Source organism: Seriola dumerili, unplaced genomic scaffold (genome assembly GCF_002260705.1).
Source record: "Seriola dumerili isolate Sdu_G_001 unplaced genomic scaffold, Sdu_1.0 BDQW01000513.1, whole genome shotgun sequence".
In the NCBI taxonomy this organism is placed as follows: domain Eukaryota; kingdom Metazoa; phylum Chordata; class Actinopteri; order Carangiformes; family Carangidae; genus Seriola; species Seriola dumerili.
In genome coordinates, this window is record NW_019174768.1 from 409,911 (window position 1) to 429,693 (window position 19,783).

Consider the following 19,783-nt stretch of genomic DNA (forward strand, 5'->3'; position numbering starts at 1 on the left):
GAAAAAAGAACGAAGATACTTCTAATCTCTGGTGCCATCTGCTGGAGCAGGAGTGGTACTACACTTACACCACCTCCTGCTGATTACAGAGGAGTCATATAAATGTAACACATTATTGAAAAATCAATAGTTATTAAGAGCAGCTGATGCATTATCATTTAAATAGGCTCATTCTGAATGTGTTTAAATCACCACATTATTTATTAATTACTTCATTATATGCATGTTGACAGTAGACAGTTTCTAATGGTAAATAACATTAACATTATATAACATTATATATATATATATATATATATATATATATACATACATAAAGTCATATCTTAGTATGAGGACATATTTTTACTTTTATCTTTATAATCTTATTCTTTATTCTCTATTTTATGCTGTTACATTTCCATTGGGTTAATAAAAAAACAAAAAAACTTTAGTCTTATTCTTGTAAACAATCTGCAGCTAGAGAGAAAACTAAGTAAACAACACCACGCTGCAAAGTCTAAATATTATCTACTGCCATGCAAGGCTGCAACTAATTAACTCTTTTTCATTATAAATTAATCTGCTGATTAAATGATGAATTGTTTTGTCTATAAAATGTCATAAAACTGTGGAAAATACTATTAATATTAATATTTCCCACAGCTCAACGGGATCTATTTAAAATCTTGTTTCATTTGATCGACCGTCCTAAAACAAAAAACTAAAACTATTCAGTTTATTTTCATCTGTGACAATGAGAAACATCAAATTCTCACATCTGAGAAGCTGGAACAAGAAAAAACAACTAAATTATTTAAGAAATGATCAAAGTACTTCAATTATTTAATTAATGATTGTGTTCAGAAGTAATTATGAATCATCACCTGAAATCTAAACCCAGTCATGACATGACCTTCAGTCACACCATGATTAGCTGCTATAATACAGACCTAAACACAGTCCCATCATCCTTCACTTTGTCCTGTACCTTGGTGTAAATCATCGTAGTATTAAACAGGTCCGTTAATCAGTTAATTGACAGAAACATTCTCTGGTTCCAGCTTTTAAAAAGTGAGGATTTGCTGCTTTTCTCTGTTTTACATTATAAATATTTTAGAGCTGAACAATTAATCAAAATATAATCAAAATCACAATGTGGCCAAGTGTCACATCCGAATCCCAGGAGCTGCAGTTGTTTTGATAAAAGGTAAAATGAGTCTCTTTCATATCGTTCAGTCATGAATCAATAAATTGATCTGTGGATTCATTGATAATCAAAATAAATGGAAATAAAACGTGTCAGTTTTATTTCCTCTTAAAGGTGAATGAACGTGGTTTACACAGTCACTCAGTCTCACATGCCTGACTTTTACTATGTGTGTGTGTGTGTGTGTGTGTGTGTGTCACTGGCTGGACAGTCTTTAATTTACGTGACAGGTCCAGCTTGTCTGCACCAATCAATTAACAAGAGCCATTAAACTAACCGCACATGAAGAAGCTCACACACACACACACACACACACACACACACACACACACACAGAGTAATAACTGGCTCGGTCACACAGGGAAGGAAACTGGGCTAATGGTGCTGGTAAATTAAGCTCAGAGCCGCCGACGCTGGGAGCCTCGTCCCCATTACGGCGCCGCAGACATCAACGAGAGCCGGGGACGCTGCGTTTCCAGGGCAGCACAGGATGTGTGTGATGTCAGTGTGTAGTTCGGATGTAGTTCAGCTTCACTCACTCTCTTCTGCTTCACTTTTTGTGTCACAGACCAAAGATTTACAAATCTGTCATTTTACTGAAGCCGTTCTTCAAACATGGCTGACAGAAGATCATTATCACCAGCTACATATTTAGATTGACAGCTCATCTCACCACGAGGCCTATTTAGTGTCTCATCATGAGCTTTCAATCACATCACACCATCTTCCTCAGCAGATGTTTGTCCAGTGGTGATGAAACTGTGATTCAAGTTTCCATGTTTTATGAGGGTTTTTTTTTATCCATGTTGGTTCATTTTTAACCATGGAGACTGCTGAGGAAGATCATGTGATATGTTCAAAAGCTCCAGAGCTTAAAGTGAGACTATATTTTCAAAAGTTAAATATCAAACACAGATAACATGAGATTCACCACTATCTATGTTCATTTCAATATATGTAATGAGCTGCAACTAATTCTAATAATAATAAAAACATCTACAATATACATCTCAAAAACCAACATACTAAAACATCCGCTCTCTATGAGTTTCCTGAGTCACACTAAACTGCAGGACAAAGTTCCTCACAGGCATCTCATCTTTATTTCTGTTATTCCTCTGTCGACAGTGTAAAAGGAAGGAAGTGTAAATCTGGTTAAAAGCTGTTATGAGGAAAAGGAAAGACTAGTGACTGATGAGTAAGTTATGAGTAAGAGAGACAAACGAACTCCACTGTTGTTAATTAATGTTGTAAATCTCTAGTCAATAAAGATTATAGTCATTTCAATGGATGCCACTGAGCAAGGCAGCACTACTCCTACTGTATGTTCACTGCATTAACATTTACAATCTGTGTGATGAACCAAACAGCTGAACGGCAGCAGCTCTACGTCACTGTGCAGGAACGCACCTCTGTGATCTGCGTGTATCGATTAATCAGCAGCCACTGCGTCATATCTGCATAAATTACATGTAACTGAACATGGGTAGCATACAGATCGTGCGCCATGGAAACAAACAGCGACGGGAGCCTGCGATAAACAGTGAACGTACTGTGGAAAAAATGTCCTCTGAGAGTGAGGCGCTCCCTGAGGACAGTCTGTCCCCGAGACCTGTATCAAGTGGTTTAACACTTAAGTACCTCCTGCAGTGAATCCTATCATCCTGACTGGTGGTTTGACAGCCCTCCCACCACACACACACACGCACACGCACACGCACACACAGCAGATATAAGGGAAGTGTATCTCGTCATAGCCAGTGTCCAGCAGACTGATCTCACCATTCTACAAAACACTGCTGAGATGAAATTTGTATGTGACTAAGTGAGTCCAACACTGATCCTAATGAGCCAGTATTTAAAAGTAGATGACCCATAAATCTGTTTCAGAACCAGTAAATAATATAGTTGTTTAATGTTGGATTATCGAAACGTATCTATTTTCATAAGTATTTCCTTAACAGAGAAGTTCAAATGTGACACAGATAATTTATTCTATTGAACCTATGAAGTGCTGCATGTTCTTCTGAGCTGAAGTGATAATTAATACCAAATCACAACATCCTATTAAAAGAAACCTGTTAAGAAACTGTAGTTACATATCAGTTCCTCTCTATGAATCTGGAAAAATGCAAGTCCTGCCCGACCAAGAGCCATTTGTTTCCTAACCTAGAAAAATGACATTAACTGATGAACTGGATTATATTCCAACACAAGCCTTACATTTACTCAGATGAAAAGGTAAAGAATGTTTTTAACCACAGTAACTTCAGAAAGTGTACGGCTTTGAAGTCCTGGTGTTATCTCTCTGTAAATGTGTAACTCTGAGCTGCAATTAACAACAATCTTCATTATAGATGAATCTGCTCTGCAAACCCACTGTCACAGTTACAAACAATAATTTCTTGACTAGTTCTTGCTCACAGCTGTTTAGTACAACCAAAATCCTCATGTACAAGCAGCTGTAACAACAGCTGAGAGTCAAGTGTCTTGTTCAGAGCATCTCTACAGTTATTTTTAAAATGATGGTGACAGACTTGGAGTGTGTTATTCTTCCCACCTCTCCTCCAGCAACAAGCGTCTCCACCTTTAAACCAACAGCCTGTCCTCACCTTGAAGTTGCTGGAGTTGACCCAGGAGCTGGCCACCGCCTCCACCATCCTGTCCAGCGTGGTCTGGTCCTGCTCCAGCTCGGGGGACTTCTCCCCGTCCAGGATGAGCTCTGTGACCTCCTGGCCCACCTGGAGCCTCTTCCCCACGTCGTTGTGCATCACCTGCTCCAGTAAATACTCCATGCTCACCTCCTCCTCCATGGCTGCTGCTGGAGTCAGAGCAGACTTCCAGCTGGCCTCTCTCCTCACGTCTGGTCCACCAGAGCCCTGACAGTAGACAGGCCCGTTTATACACTGGTGATAATCTTTAAGAGGCAGCTAAGGGTGGTGAAACGAGCACCGTGATATCCTGCGGTGGGCGGCTGCACTGGACATGGCACTTCATTGTTCTGTGTAGCTTTGCTGTAACGAAATTCAACAAGAAAAAGGGACAATTAGGGCGAAGTTTAGCTCATTTAAACTGAGACTTTACGGTTATACTGAGGAAATATATTGCACAGAAACATGTCTCACTAACGTGTAGCTCAGAATTAGAGGTAGTGCTGCTACTTTAAGTGCAGCACAGTCACTTAACTGCGCTTATTAAGGTGAACGTTAAATGTCAAAACAGTTTATGTAGCTGTTAGCTTCTCCTGCTAGCTCGCTACTAGCCCGCTTCTATCAAATTACAGTCGAGTTAGCGTTAGCTAAACTAGCTAAGTTAGCTGGTTAAGTTCCAACGGCCGCGGAGGCTTTAATGTAACTTACCTGCTCCTGGCGGGTTCATTTACTAGTTATTAATCCAGTGACCGGTTATAGGTTCACTCACCGGATGGACTGAATCGTTCCCAGAAAAAAAGTCACAAGTGGCGATGCTGCCTCCGCCGTTACTTCACATCCCAGCCCGGCGATGATCCGCCCGGCTGTGGTAGTTTAACTACTTGGTATTTAATCCTCAAGCCATTCCAATGTCTACAAGCCTCAGCTGGCTAATTAATAATCATTCACTGTGATTAGAGGCGACGAAATGATCATTTGCCATAGTAAATCATGACATGTCCCACTGCAGACACCGTAGAGCCTGCCGTGAAGGAAGCTGCAAAATGGCGACACCTGCCGGCAAGAGTGAGGAACAACACCTGTTTCTGCAGCACCAGAAGGGGAGAACAAGGATGGATGGATGAATTGTTAAATAAAGTAATTGTAAGAACTAAAGCTGCAAGTAAATAGCATGTAAATATTAAATACTAACTATGTATATAATGTTTATTACTGAATGTATATATTTTTTTGTATTTGAATATGGGAGTTATATTTACATTTTTATTGATACTTTATATTTGTATGTGTGGAATGGAGCACTACAATGTAAAAATTTCCCACAGGGGATAGTAGAAGTATTTCTGATTCTGAATTGTCAATTTATCACTTAGATGATGGACAAAAAACTAATAAGCAACAATTTTGATAATCAAACAGTTTTTAATTTATCATTTATTTATTCTTAATGAAAATCATTGGATTTTGGACTGTTGGTCAAACAAATTCATAGAATCCAGGCTCAAACTCTTCAAGGTAATCAAACCCATGACTGTAAAACACCTGAAGAGTCCTCTAACACTGTGAGACATTAGGTCAGAGACACTGGAGACATTATTTCTAAAAGTTTGCGAGTCTTTTCTCTGAGTGTTGGACTTTCTGTCGTGTACAGGATCAAACACAACCTCTAAATGTCTCATGTCACTTTGAGGTTGTGAGAGATTTTTCACTTTTAATGTTGGACTTCAAACTTTACTGAGTCACCTTTGGACAAATCTTCAACAATTTGAGAGACTGTGACTGAAACAACAAGTTCTTCTCTTGGAGAGGTTCAGTCTTTCCTCTGGACATTGGTTTTTAATCTTAAATCTGTGTCAGAATTGAACCAACGACCTCAAACCTTCCAGAGAGTCATAGACCACCTGGATGAGGTTTGTCAGCAGCCCGTCCACTGAGGTGGACTCTGTAACATCAGTCAGGATCTCAGTGTTGTGGAAGTCCAGAGGAAGTCTACACTCATCCAGACCGTCAAAGATGAACACGACCTGGAACTGATCAAACCTGCAGATTCCTGCTTCTTTGGTTTCAGTAAAGCAGTGATGAACAAGTTCCACCAAGCTGAACTTTTGTTCTTTCAGCACATTCAGCTCTCTGAAGGTGAATGGAAATGTGAACTGTATGTCCTGGTTGGCTTTGTCTTCAGCCCAGTCCAGAGTGAACTTCTGTGTTAAGACTGTTTTCCCAATGCCAGCCACTCCCTTTGTCATCACTGTTCTGATTGGTCCGTCTCTTCCAGGTGAGGCTTTAAAGATGTCTTCTTGTCTGATGGTTGTTTCTGGTCTGACTGGTTTCCTGGATGCTGTTTCAATCTGTCTGACCTCATGTTGATCATTGACCTCTCCAGTCCCTCCCTCTGTGATGTAGAGCTCTGTGTAGATCTGGTTCAGAAGGGTTGGGTTTCCTGCTTTAGAGATCCCCTCAAACACACACTGGAACTTCTTCTTCAGGTTAGATTTGAGTTCACGTCGACAAACTGGAGCAAAATCTCCTGAATGAACAAACATGAAACAAGATCAATGAGAAAATACAACATTTAATTCCCCTAAAGAATGACAATATGACCATATTTCCCTCCATGTGTTGATGTTAGTAAATGTCTCATTTCTCCATCATGTTGAATCTTTAGAGAAATCCTCTTACTGCTCTGCAGACAGTCAGCCAGCTGCTCCTGCTTCATTCTCCTCAGGAAGTTCACTGTGATCTTCACAAATGCCTCTCTGCTGTTCCTCCTCTGCTCTTCATCCTCAGCGTCCAACACCTCCTCATCCTCCCTCTGACTCTCCGAGCATTCTGGGTAATCTGGACTCAGAAGCTTGTGCATCTTCTTCAGCTCGTTCTTGACAAAAGTGACCATGTTCTCCTCCAGCAGCTGGAACAGAAAACTATATGAATGACAGCATCAAACATCAGATCCATGTTGGACAGACTGACAGTCCACTGGTCTGAAAGTGCAGCATGGAGATTATTGTGAACACAACAGATGGAGCAGTAGTTGTTGTACATGTACAGACCATAAATATGGAGTCCAGCTGTGTTTGATGCTGCTGGGCAGACTGAGCACTGGGAACCTCTGAGCTCTCCTGGTCCACTCTGTGGAGGAATCATGAAGAATGAGCTCACATTATGTCTGTCCACACAGAGACAGACACAAGCTAAAGGTCCATGAAGTCACGTTTGGATGTGACAGCCAATCAGACGACTCCCTGTAGCGGTAAAGGTTTACTAGTCCTGCTGATCCCACTGAGAATCAACAGCTCAGTCTGCAGCTGTTTGTAGCTTTCAGCTCAGTGTTTGCTTTAGTCCCAACAGCTCTCACCAACCCTCCACTGTTTTACCTCCACCTTCCAGTGAGGACGTTCACAACAGACACAAACACTTTGATTTCAGACCAGGTCCAACAACACGTCGTACAAACTAGTTCTTTTCTACAATAACCTGAGTCTCACTGTCAGTTACAGCTTACATCTGATCAGCTGATGGACGTCGCCCTTTAAACTCAATGATCCTGCCCATAGACCCGTCGCTCTTTAACGACAGACAGCTGGGTTCAGGAGAGTCTGGTCTCTGCTGCTGGATCCTGAAACAAAAACAGAACTGATAAATGTTCATGTTGAATAAAAACTGATGAAAAATATCTTCAATCTTTAAATAAACACAACAACTGACTTTTAGTGAGAAACGTCTTTCTGACTGTTTTAAATTCTGACCTTCCATCAACAGATTGGCTGAAATGAACAGGAAGATCCATGGACCGGTCACTCTTCATGGACACACAGCTGGATCCAGGTCCAGGTCCAGGTCCAGGTCCAGGTCCAGGTCCAGCAGAGTGTGGTGTGTCTCTAACCCTAACACACACAGAGCTTTGAGTGTGAATAATGATGGAGCAGTGATGTGAGTCATGGACAGTTAGAGATCCTCATCTCACCTCTGAGCTCTGGTCTGGCTCTCATGTTCCCCACACAGAGTGGTTTTAGAGGGAGGGGCTCCCTCCTCTCTGTCCTCACACTGATCCATGCTGCTGAGTTCACATCCACATCAGCTCACACACACTTTCTACCTTCATGTGGAGAGAAACACACATCATTCATCTGCACATCAACTCAAATGTACATCATTTCTCCAGCTGCTCCTCCACTGATTGGCTCTTCTTCTCTGTTTCATATCAGTGTGAGGCAGAGGAAGCTGCCATCAGCTGCTGTACTTCTACCATCCGTCCACTAGATGGCGTCATGAAGCTGCAGTGACGTGAAGAGCAGCCCAGCAAACACACGGGATCATGGACGATCATTAACATCCACTGATTCAGTTTTACAACCCGACCACTAAACAACATAAGAGAGATTAAGATACTTTAAAACACTTAATGGTCAAACACATGTTGATCTGATTCAGTGACTTCACTTACTCATTATATCATTATCTCTGATGTCCCTCCACAATAAAGCTTCCTTCAATTTCACAGTAAAACAGAACATCATGAGACACTGCAGACAGGAGCTGATCACAGCTGATTCAGCTGCTGCTAAAGAGACAGTTTGACTAAATATATATTTTATAACATGGTTTAGACATCACTGACACTCTCCTCTGTACATTCATACACTTTTCCTGTGATACGGACCTGAGCACATAAAGACAGAAACTCAAACTGTTTCAAATCCCCTGGTCTGAGGGAGATGTAGGACAGGAATATGTGCACGATGAAGACTTGAAGCAACATGGATCTTCATAACACAGTGACTGCCCCTCCACATCAGTCCTCTACTGTGAATGTGAAGAGATTTTTCTCATCTCCACCTCCCCAACAGCCTCATTACACATCACTACAACAGGAACACAGGCAGCAACACTACAGCTTCAAGTACTCTCTGCACTTTACTCTGAAAGGACTCACAGGAAACAGTATTCTGTTGTGTCTGACTTTACGCTGGTGGAGATGACGTCTTCTACCCACATATAAAGGTACTTTGTTTTCCGACAGGTGAGGACAGGAAATAAACATCAGCTGTTGATCATATTGTTTGATTCCAGTAAATCAATGATCCAACAACATGGATGTTAATCCTTCAACACAAGAGTTCTTTAACCTCTAACCCTGATGAAATAAGAACTGAACAAATACAAACATTACACAGCAGGAAACACGCAGTGAAGTCACTAAAGACAAAGTGAACGTATCAAACAAAGCAAACTTACACTTGGTTCAAACACAGTTGAAGAAGAAGAGTCTCCATTTGACGCCTGCAGAGAAAAGAGTGAGACAGGTGAGCTGTTTCCTGGAATCAGTCACAGCTTCACCTGTGATGGAGGAGGGATCAGGAGCAGATCATGCAAATCACCGTCCACATTCTTGGGCTTAGACCTGTATCAGTTCCTGAGCAACAGATTTTGATCTGAGGTTGAACAGTTTCTGTCCTTCCCTCTTTGATTTTATCTGACTGTGGTTTCATTAGACTCTGCTCTATCATTTCCCTCCACCTCAGTGAGGAATCCAGAAAGACCTGATTCACAACCTTTCCTCCCACCTCTAAATAAATCAGACACAATCTCATTCCTGAGGTCAGATCTGATAGTTTCTCTGACTAACACCAACATATAGGTCTGTTTAACATGTTCTCCATGAGGTTCTGCAGCCTCTGTTTCTCTGGAGCTTTATTGTGGAGGGACATCAGAGATAAGGACATCCTCAGGAAGTGAAGTCACACTGAATCAGATCAACAGGTTCAGGTTTGACTGAGTTCGGACTCTGAGGAGGAAAACCATTTGTCCATGTCTATTACAGACCATATCCTGTAATTTCACCATGGTTAAATATTGTCTGTACAGTTCATCAGTTTCTTTTCCTGCTCACACACATCAAAAACAAAAGCATATTAAACATGAATGTAATGACGGCCATCTTTACCCGTCTAAAGTTTCCTCTGAAGAAACTCCATCCATCAAAACATTCACAATGAACTAGTTTCTCCAGCTAAAACAGCTGGTGACATCACTGTCAACATTTGCATTAACTAGACATTCAGTGCAGCCTGTGTGGAAAAGGAGCTTTGTGCTTTTTGTGTGTGTGTGTGTGTGTGTGTGTGTGTGTGTGTGTGTGTGTGTGTGTGTGTGTGTGTGTGCGTCACATGCTGATGTGTTATTAAGACATCAGACTTTCTCATGATGTTTCCATTAACATTGATTATTGATCAGATGAGCTCTAAAGGAACTAATATCTCCATTAACTGTGAAGGACTCTGGCTCTTCCTTGATGATGATGTGGCGCCCTCTGGTGGTGGAAAGAAAAAACTGATGACATGATGTCACATGACATGACTTAAATCTTGTTAATAGAGTTGTACTAATGACGGATGTTAACGACACTGATACCAACAGTGATGTCTTCACTCAGAGAAACTACCATGATCACTGCCCCCCAGTGGTTACTGTCAGTAACTACAACTCTCCACATACAGCACTGACAACAAGACTGATACTCACACTGACATTATTCCACATTTCTGCATTATTTTAGCTCTAATGTTCATCAGTCTGATAATGACCCTCTGTATGTGAACACAGATATTATCAAACTGCTATAAACACTCATGTCTACATGTTTCTAAACTGACTGATAGAGTATTTACTGCCCTCCTGTGGTCACACTGAGTCACTACAACACTACATTACACTGCCCCACAGGATTCACACTTATTAGGACATACACAATAAAGAGTGACAATCATAGACGCACTGTAAACTAACTGACCACCAGTGGAGACATTGTGAGATGTGACAGTGAAAAATGTGGGTCTTTTATGCTGCTAATTCACGATTCATTGAGAAAGAGCATAAATCCTTACTCTGTACTCCTGATATTCCTGTGTACAGTGTTCGTGCTTCTACTTGGAAAGTGCATTATTTCTGGAAGCTTCGGGCGGCGGGGGGAGTGCAAAGGAGCATGCAATCCATCCTGACGAGCTATTTCAACAGACTGTCTCCTGACTGATGTTACTAGAGCTCCAGAGAGAAGCCTGAGAGAGGAGGTGTGAAACTACACTGAGATGGTTTTTGGTTCTTATGGATCAACATCTTCACACCACGCAGAAGTCTCAAAGTCCTGAAACAGTAAAGAGAAACCTTAAACTGTCTGACAACAACAGGAAGGTGACACGTGTGGAGGAGGATCAGTCCTGATCATCCAGACACATTTGAACAGTGGAGAACTGGTCTGACTGGTCGGGTGGAGAGGACTGGTTCATACATCAGGGAGTTACAGGAATCAGAGGGAAAAAGGGAGGGAACAATCAGTCCTGCTTACTCTGTCTGTCACAATAATCAAACATTTATTCATCTCCTCCTCTTCCTCCTCCTCCTCTATGTGAGCTGGAAGAGGAAGTGTGGAGAAACTCATGTCTCAAAGCTCCAATCTATAAAACCAAAGCTAAGGATTAGCTTCAATATCAAGGTTTACTTCCTGCTGTAAGCTTGAAGCTATTAGTGAGACAGTAGCGCCATGACATTGGCTTGTATCAGATGAAACAACATTTCTGTTTGAAGGGAAACAACATGTATAATCTTATTTATTATTATTATGTTACTGATGTTTTAATAATTGATAATCTTTGATCATTTTAATGAACTTTATCTTTTTTCTTACTCACGCTGCAGGATGTACTGTTTCATTAGTTTCAGTGTATTTTGACTTGCCTGTTAATCTCCCAGCATGCTGTGCACCAGCTGCCACCAGAGGGTAGCATTAGCTCGATTTAAGCAGTTACTAAGTGGCTGCTGCATCACTGACTTTGTGTTGGCAGATTTATAACCTGAACTTATTCATGTCATATTCATTATTAAATGTCTTTATGTGTTTTTCACTCATGTTTGTTCATAAACTAAAGACTTATGTCTCTTGTTCACTGTTATTCTTGTTTCTTTGTGAGGTGTCATGAACATTTCAGCCTCTGGGGGGCGTTAACGAAGCCTCAGTCTGGATTTTAGAGTGACATGTGCTCTACCTGACTGAGCGACAGACTTTCACCTCAGTATCTGAAAAGTAAATGTTTGCTGTGACTTTGTGCTGAGTCAGACGGACGCCGATCGATAGCGACTACAAGGCAGCGTCTTTCATTTGGTTTTTATTTTTGGACACGTCTTTGTCGTTGCCGTGATGTTGTTTGTTGTTTTTCTTTTAACAGCTGCTGAGTTTTACAGCTGTGAGCTTAATGAGACGTGACAGAGTCTGAGCGCCGACCTTTGACCTCAGCAGCATCCCACGCTCTGTTCATTTACACAGGTGATGAGTTTCAAACAACTCTGGGACAAAAGTTCGTACGATCATGGAGATGTTTCATCAGTGTGACTGCGAGGCTGCACAATGACCCCTGACCTTTTCCCTCTGGCGCCACCATCAGGACAAACCCTGTACTGCACCTCAGACCTGAACTACCTGCACCTGACAGGAGGATTTTATTTTCATGGCTCTGTGTTCTTTCTACTCCATCAGGTTTCAATCTGAGTTTATCTGACACAGTTACTTTACAAATTAAGACTTTTGCACATAAAATACATGAAAAGCTTAAAAAATAATATGCTTTATTAGACAAAACGACCCAACAGTAAAAATATCAAACATGTCACAGTTCAAACTGAAAACTGAAATGTGAGGAGTTTCTGTTTCCCTTGTAATTACTTTCATTCCTTTTAATAATTTTCATTTATTTTGAATTATTCTGAAGTTTTCTACTGTGGGTTTGTTTCACTTTGAGCTNCAGAAGTCTCAAAGTCCTGAAACAGTGAAGAGAAACCTTAAACTGTCTGACAACAACAGGAAGGTGACACGTGTGGAGGAGGATCAGTCACATCCTGATCATCCAGACACATTTGAACAGTGGAGAACTGGTCTGACTGGTCGGTGGAGAGGACTGGTTCATACATCAGTGAGTTACAGGAATCAGCAAGAATCAGGTTTCAATCTGAGTTTATCTGACACAGTTACTTTACAAATTAAGACTTTTACACATAAAATACATAAAGAGCTTAAAAAATAATTTGCTTTATTAGACGAAACAACCCAACAGTAAAAATATCAAACATGTCACAGGTCAAACTGAAAAGTGAAGTGTGAGGAGTTTCTGTTTCCCTTGTGATTACTTTAATTTCCTTTTAATAATTTTCATTTATTTTGAATTATTCTGAAGTTTTCTACTGAGGGTTTGTTTCACTTTGAGCTCTGGGCGTCTGTGTCGACATTTCTCACTATTTTCTGAATCTTTACAAACATCAACAAATATTTTCACCAATCAATCGATTAATTAAGGAAATGATCATCAGATGACTCCATAGTGAATATAATCATTAGCTGGAGGTCTGTACTGAATAGTTCCAGCTGCAACAGTAAAATGCTGTTTACACATTAATGCATGAATAATAACAATATATAAGAATAATAATATAGTACAATAATAACTGGAGAGATTTGTCTGCACTGAGAACATTTTCCTGATGATGAAGTACTCATGTACTTTTACTTCAGTAACATTTTTAATGCAGTACTTTTACTTAATGTAGTATTTGTACAACTGCATGCACTTGTTCAGGTGCAGGTGTCTCCTTCACTTCATTACCTGCACTTGCTTCTGTTTATTTGTTTATTTCCATCTCTGATTAATATATTGATTGTAACTGATATAAAAGGGGTGGACACAATAACAGAAACACCTGTCAGTGTAATGTTGCTGCTACAGCTGAATCAGAACAGACAGGTGTTCCTAATAAAGTGGACACTGAGTCCGTGTCCCACAGCAGAGACAGTGTGGTGGAGGTTGAGTCAAAGTAAACACGCTCACATTAAACATGTCAGACTCATACTGACTCATACTTTGACCCTTCGGTCAATACTCCCCCCACGACAGAGAGACAGACCGAGACACAGAGACAGACTGAAGAAGGAGTCTATTGGATCTGGTTCTGAGGTTCTGCTTGGAGGTCTGGATCATGGTGGAACCAGCATCGAAACCGGCCGCTGTTCTACTGCTGTTTCTACTGCACAGCTGCCTGACAGACCATGGTACCCGAGCCGGAGCGGAGCCGGTCGAGCCACAATATTTTACTAACAGTGAAGGTACTGGTTGTAACAGGGCGGTCCTAACAGTGGTAGAAAATGATACAGTTGTAATAATCATAATAATCTGTGTTAAAATTCTACTTTTTGTACAAATATATTTAAATCTTAAAGTGTTTTACAGCCGAATTCAAACTAAAAAAGAATCAACAGTTTGTAATAAATTTAATTTCTTTGATTTAAATTTAAAGTAAAACAACAAACACTTTACAAACTTCAGTATTAAACCTGACATCAACCAGACGCAGAGCTGGAGCGTATCCCAGAACATTTACTCCAGTAGTTTTCAGGTTACGTTCATCAGCCACATCAACAACCCGTAAATAAAGTAGTTAAACCTCGTTCTACTACAACATAATATGTAAAAGTACATCAGCCACAGGGAAAGGGAGTACTTTTACTTCTTGCTGATATTTTTCTGAATGCAGGATTTTTCTAATTTAATCTAATCTAATCTAATAAACTCTCAGTGTCCAGTTTATTAGGTACACCGAGGTCCTGCCTTCATAGTTATAATCAGCTGATTTTCTCTCTGTAGTCTTCCTGGGCAGCCAGGTGGCCTCGCAGGTTCTGGTCCGGAACAGACGGGCCAATCAGCTGTTTGAGGAGGTGAAACCAGGTAACCTATCTCACAGGTCAAAGGTCAGAGGACTGACCCTCTTCAAGTAACTGCAGTGAAGGGGTTTCTGTGTTTGTGGTTCCTCTGTAGGGAACCTGGAGAGAGAGTGTATTGAGGAAATCTGTGACCATGAAGAGGCCAGAGAGGTGTTCGAACAGCCGGATAAAACAGTACGACTCCACTTTGTTCTGATTCATTCACTCTGTAATCGTCATAGAGTCGTACGGAACCTGAGAACAGTTCTGCTCAGATTAAAATCTAACTCTGTTCCCTTCAGGAAACCTTCTGGGCCAAGTACCTGGGTGAGTACTGCTGCTCCATCACACACACAGATCATATGATCTATGTACACAACACTGTAGAACCTGTAGAACCTTTAGAACCCGTAGAACCTCTTCCTGGCAGAACAGCAGAAACTCTGCAGTCAGAGTTTTAACTGATTCAGTTGAGATTAACTTTGTGTTTGATCTGTTGAACAAACATGAACAAAGTCCACAGCTCAAATATACACAACTCTGAGTACACAACAGCTAACTACCTGTCTGTCTGACTGTCTCTCTGTCTGTCTGTCTCTCTCTCTGACCTGTCTGTCTGACTGTCTGTCTGTCTCTCTCTGACCTGTCTGTCTCTCTCTCTCTCTCTCTCTGTCTGTCTCTCTCTCTGACCTGTCTGTCTCTCTCTCTCTCTCTCTCTGTCTGTCTCTCTCTCTGACCTGTCTGTCTCTGTCTCCAGACTGTAAAGGAACTGTAATGAGTAGAACTCAAAACAACATCGACACAGTCAGAGAGTGTATAGAAGGTAAATATCAAGAAACATTAATAAACATTAAAGCAGTTCAAATGTACATGTACATTGACGTGTGTGTGTGTGTGGGCGTGTGTGTGTGTTCTCAGGTCAATGTATTTTCAGTAAGGGGTTGAACTATGAAGGAAATGTCAACATCACAAAATCAGGGAAAAAGTGTCAATATTGGAGGCACAGCTTCCCTCATCCCATCATGAGGTAACTAACTAACTAACTAACTAACCTACTAATTAACCTACCGACCAACTGACTAACTGACCGACTAAGTGACCGACCGACCGACTAACTTACTAACCAACCAACTGAATGACCAACTAACTGCCCGACCAACTATCGCACTAACTAACCTACCAACCAACCGACCGACCAACCAACCAACCAACCAACCAACTAACTCACCTCTCTGTCTGATCACCTGTCTCTCACCTGTCTGTCTCTCACCTGTCTGTAGGGAGTTTAACATCTCAGAGCAGCAGAACAGCAACCTGGAGGAGAACTTCTGTCGTAACCCTGACAACCGTCCTGAGGGACCCTGGTGTTTCACCCAGGACCCAACGGTCCAGAAAGAGACCTGCAGGGTGCCGATATGTGGCAAGTATCTGCTAGTATAACTAACTACAACTAGTATTACTACCCCCACGCACAGGCTACAGCGAGGGCAGGAGCTCTGGGATCGTTAACACTGATGAAGTTTTGGTGTTCACAGTTGACCTTAGTTGCTCCGTTGAGTATTAAAGTCGCAGAAGAAGATAAAAACGTGTTGTCATAGTTACACAAAGAATGCGATTGATCAAACACTCTTTCTGTCCAGGTGAGGTCTTTGTCCCGCCCACTGTGGCACCTGCCCCGGTCAAAACTGGCCAGTGTTTACGTAACTTTGGCGTAGACTACATAGGCGACCTGGATGTTACCCTGGGAGGCCACACCTGTCTGCAGTGGGCGTCACCGCAGGTCACGGCCCTCAGCCGGGACAAGGAGTTCGTCCCAGAGGTCAGCCTGCAGGGGAACAAGTGCCGTAACCCTGACAACGACCCTGAGGGCCCCTGGTGCTACGTGGAGGTATCTGGAAATGTGACCGTGGACTTCTGTGACCTGCAGCTCTGTGGTAATCCTGCATGTACACATCCAGAGCATAGAGCACAGGTGTTACTCTCCACCCCCTTACCTGTCTCTCTCTCCACCTGTCTGTCTCCCAGAGGACCAGTTGCTTGCTGACCTGCTGACAGAAGAGACTGGAGGGATGGAGCGCTCCGTCCTGGGTCCCGCCAGGAAAACGTTTTTCAATCCTCGCTCCTTTGGACAAGGAGAGAGTGGTTAGTCATGTTGTTGACTGGTTAACTGACTGGTTGACTGAATGGTGTATTGACTGGTTAACTGACTGGTTTACGATGTTGTTGACTGGTTAACAGACTGGTTGACTGACTGGTTGTGTTGCAGAGTGTGGACTGCGCCCCCTGTTTGAAAAGAAGGGTATAAAGGACACGAAGGAGGAAGAGCTGTTGGAGTCGTACAGAGACAAACGCATCGTTGGGGGTGACGACGCCGATGTGGCCTCAGCACCATGGTAACCACACTTATAATAACACACTGTCACCGTGGTAACCACACTTATAACAACACACTGTCACCATGGTAACCACACTTGTAACAACACACTGTCACCGTGGTAACCACACCATACAAACATTCTTGGTAACAATATTTAAAAGGTAGTCTAATTGTCTAATTGTGCTAAAACTGCCACACCACGCCTTCACGAAGCGTCTTCACCGGTCCAGACATACAGAAAAATCATGACTGACCACATGACTTCACAACCATGTAAGTCTCATGTTGTCATCTTTATCACAGAATATCATACCAGGGTTTTCTTGTTTGCAGGCAGGTGATGCTGTACAAGCGCAGCCCCCAGGAGCTGCTGTGTGGAGCCAGTCTGATCAGTGATCAATGGATCCTCACCGCGGCTCACTGCATCCTCTACCCACCCTGGAACAAGAACTTCACCAGCAAGGACATACTGGTCCGCCTGGGGAAACACAACAGAGCCAAGTACGACTGACTTCTTATACCAGAACAACAGCTGTTGATGTGCAGTGGACTGAGCAAAATATTTTCATAACTCTCCAGGTTTGAGCGCGGCACCGAGAAGATCGTGGCAATTGATGACATCATCGTCCATCCCAAGTACAACTGGAAGGAAAACCTGAACCGTGACATCGCTTTGCTGCACTTGAGACGGCCAGTCACATTCACAGATGAGATCTTCCCTGTCTGCCTGCCCAGCAGGAAGGTCGCCCAGACGTAAGGCACACACACAGAAACGCCCCCTCGTTGGGTGCTTCTCTCCGTTTTACTGTCGGCTGTTTAACCTAAATGCCACTCTGACGTTTGGGTTTTCTGTGGCTTGTGACGGGGCTTTGAGAGTTACCTGACAGTTGTTCCTCCCCGGCAGCCTGATGACAGAGGGCTATAAGGGCCGAGTGACCGGTTGGGGGAACCTGAAGGAAACCTGGAACCCATCAGCAAGAAATTTACCCACGGTCCTCCAGCAAATCCACCTGCCAATCCAGGACCAGGACACCTGCCGCAGTTCCACATCAGTCAGGATCACAGACAACATGTTCTGTGCTGGTAACTTTCCTGTTCCAACATTAATTCCACAAGTTAGAAACGGCATGTGAACCAGACAGTTTATAAGTGGTTTCAAGTTTTAGCCATGCTAGCAGCAGACTGAAACATCACATGACATTCAGGGTCCCCTGAGGATGAATCATAATGTCTTTGATGATCCTCTGACTTTCCCTCTGGCGCCATCATCAGGCCACATTTTAATATGTCCAATACTTTGGTTTCTGACAGGACCCCTGCAGAACTGATGACGCTCCCATCATGTTTAGTGTTAAACAGTAACCCTACAAACTGTTACAGTTCCCCTTTAAACACTGGCTGTGTGTGCTGCAGGTTATAGACCGGAGGACGCCAAGCATGGTGACGCCTGTGAGGGAGACAGTGGTGGACCATTTGTGATGAAGGTGAGAGTCATTTTAAAAAAGAACCAGGAACACTTCACTTTAACCCACCATATTATCCCCTCTAATAAATGAAGCAGTATCACAGGAGAGGGAGTGGTGTAGCTTCTTACCTTCCCTCCATCCTCTTCTGACGGCCATACATCATCTAATTCAAATGTTATAAGTGGAGATATATTCATCTTTGGAAAGTTTGTAACGACCATTAATGTAACGCTAATTAACGGTTAAAAGAAACACCAGTAAAACGGAGTGATACATATAGTTAAAAGTTCAAGTGCAGTTGTAATCTGCCTCTTGTCCAATCAAATTTCTTTGTCGAAACTAACTGTTGTATAGCATGTTTTAGCAACTTTTCCACATTAAAACATCTAAAAACAAGTAGACCTTTGTTATATATGTTGGTGAGTTGTGTACTTACATTATCCCTAATGTTTCCATCAATTTTCAAACCTACTAATTCGTTATCCGTGATTTTAATCAGGCTAACGGTCCTTTCCAGTTGGTCGCTCGTCAATGGCGTCACATCCCCTTTGCGCATGCGCCAGCGTTGTGGTTGCCCGCCAGAAGTATAAAACTGACTTTTTATCCAGTTTTCGGGCACATTCTTAATATAGACCTTTTCTTTGTGGTTTTCAACTCTATATTTTAACCAGATGAATGATCGGACGTCTGGATCTTAAGTTATCAGAGAAAGAAGCGGAGGAAATGTTAGTGGGAGCTAGCTATCAGCCGCTCCTTGACGTCTCCTGTCCGCCATATTGCACAGCTGAAACACTGATTTAAAAAAACAAAAGAACACCTACTGTTTTTTGAGAAGCTGTCAGTAATAATTGTGAAGACAAAAACTCCCATGATCCCACGCTACTTGACTACGTCACCAAACTCCTATTTTTGTTATCGTTTTGATAGAGAGACCCCTAGTGGCACATACGACAAAGAACAAGCAGCAGCTGTAAATGTTGAAAAACTACTTAAATAATTTATTATTAAAAGAGCTGCTGATTCTTTTTTCATGAATGGCTCTACCAATCATTTCAGCTCTATACATGTATTTCTATGCTGCTATAAATGACTTAAGTGTTGCAGAATAACTGCTCTCTGTAAATCTTTTGAATGTTTTCTGTGCAGTACCCGGCAGAAAACCGCTGGTATCAGATGGGCATCGTGTCGTGGGGCGAGGGCTGCGACCGGGACGGAAAGTACGGCTTCTACACTCACCTGTTCAGGATGAGCAGGTGGATGAGGAAAGTTATTGAAAAGGCAGGAAACGACGACTAAACACAAGCATTCTTCACTTCCTGTTGTTGATGCTAATAAAGTCTGTTCCTTACCACCGCTCTGAGACCT

General features: G+C 42.1%; 2 protein-coding genes across 6 annotated transcripts in view; one reads left to right on the plus strand and one right to left on the minus strand.

Moving 5' to 3' along the window:
• Positions 1–4,808, minus strand: part of LOC111235536 (CLIP-associating protein 1-B-like) — a 39,913-nt gene extending 35,105 nt beyond the window's left edge. For 4 of the 5 annotated variants that reach the window (XM_022764001.1, XM_022763998.1, XM_022764000.1 and 1 more), the window contains exons 1-2: positions 4,549–4,622; positions 3,802–4,203 (exon numbers count right to left, since the gene is read on the minus strand). In XM_022764001.1, the coding sequence (XP_022619722.1) occupies positions 3,802–4,002 (201 nt within the window). In that variant the 5' untranslated portion in view covers positions 4,003–4,203; positions 4,549–4,622. Of the gene's footprint in view, positions 1–3,801; positions 4,204–4,548 lie in introns of all 5 variants that reach the window. The other variant, XM_022763997.1, reaches the window with a different exon arrangement.
• An 8,941-nt stretch (positions 4,809–13,749) lies between these two features.
• Positions 13,750–19,771, plus strand: f2 (coagulation factor II, thrombin). Its single transcript, XM_022764050.1, has 15 exons — positions 13,750–13,981; positions 14,520–14,600; positions 14,691–14,770; positions 14,878–14,902; positions 15,333–15,398; positions 15,494–15,602; positions 15,856–15,995; positions 16,216–16,509; positions 16,601–16,717; positions 16,842–16,968; positions 17,286–17,453; positions 17,532–17,705; positions 17,857–18,035; positions 18,366–18,436; positions 19,565–19,771. Exons 1-15 carry the CDS (start codon positions 13,855–13,857, stop codon positions 19,712–19,714), a joined length of 1,908 nt encoding a protein of 635 aa, XP_022619771.1. The 5' UTR covers positions 13,750–13,854; the 3' UTR covers positions 19,715–19,771.
• The last annotated feature ends 12 nt before the right edge of the window (positions 19,772–19,783 follow it).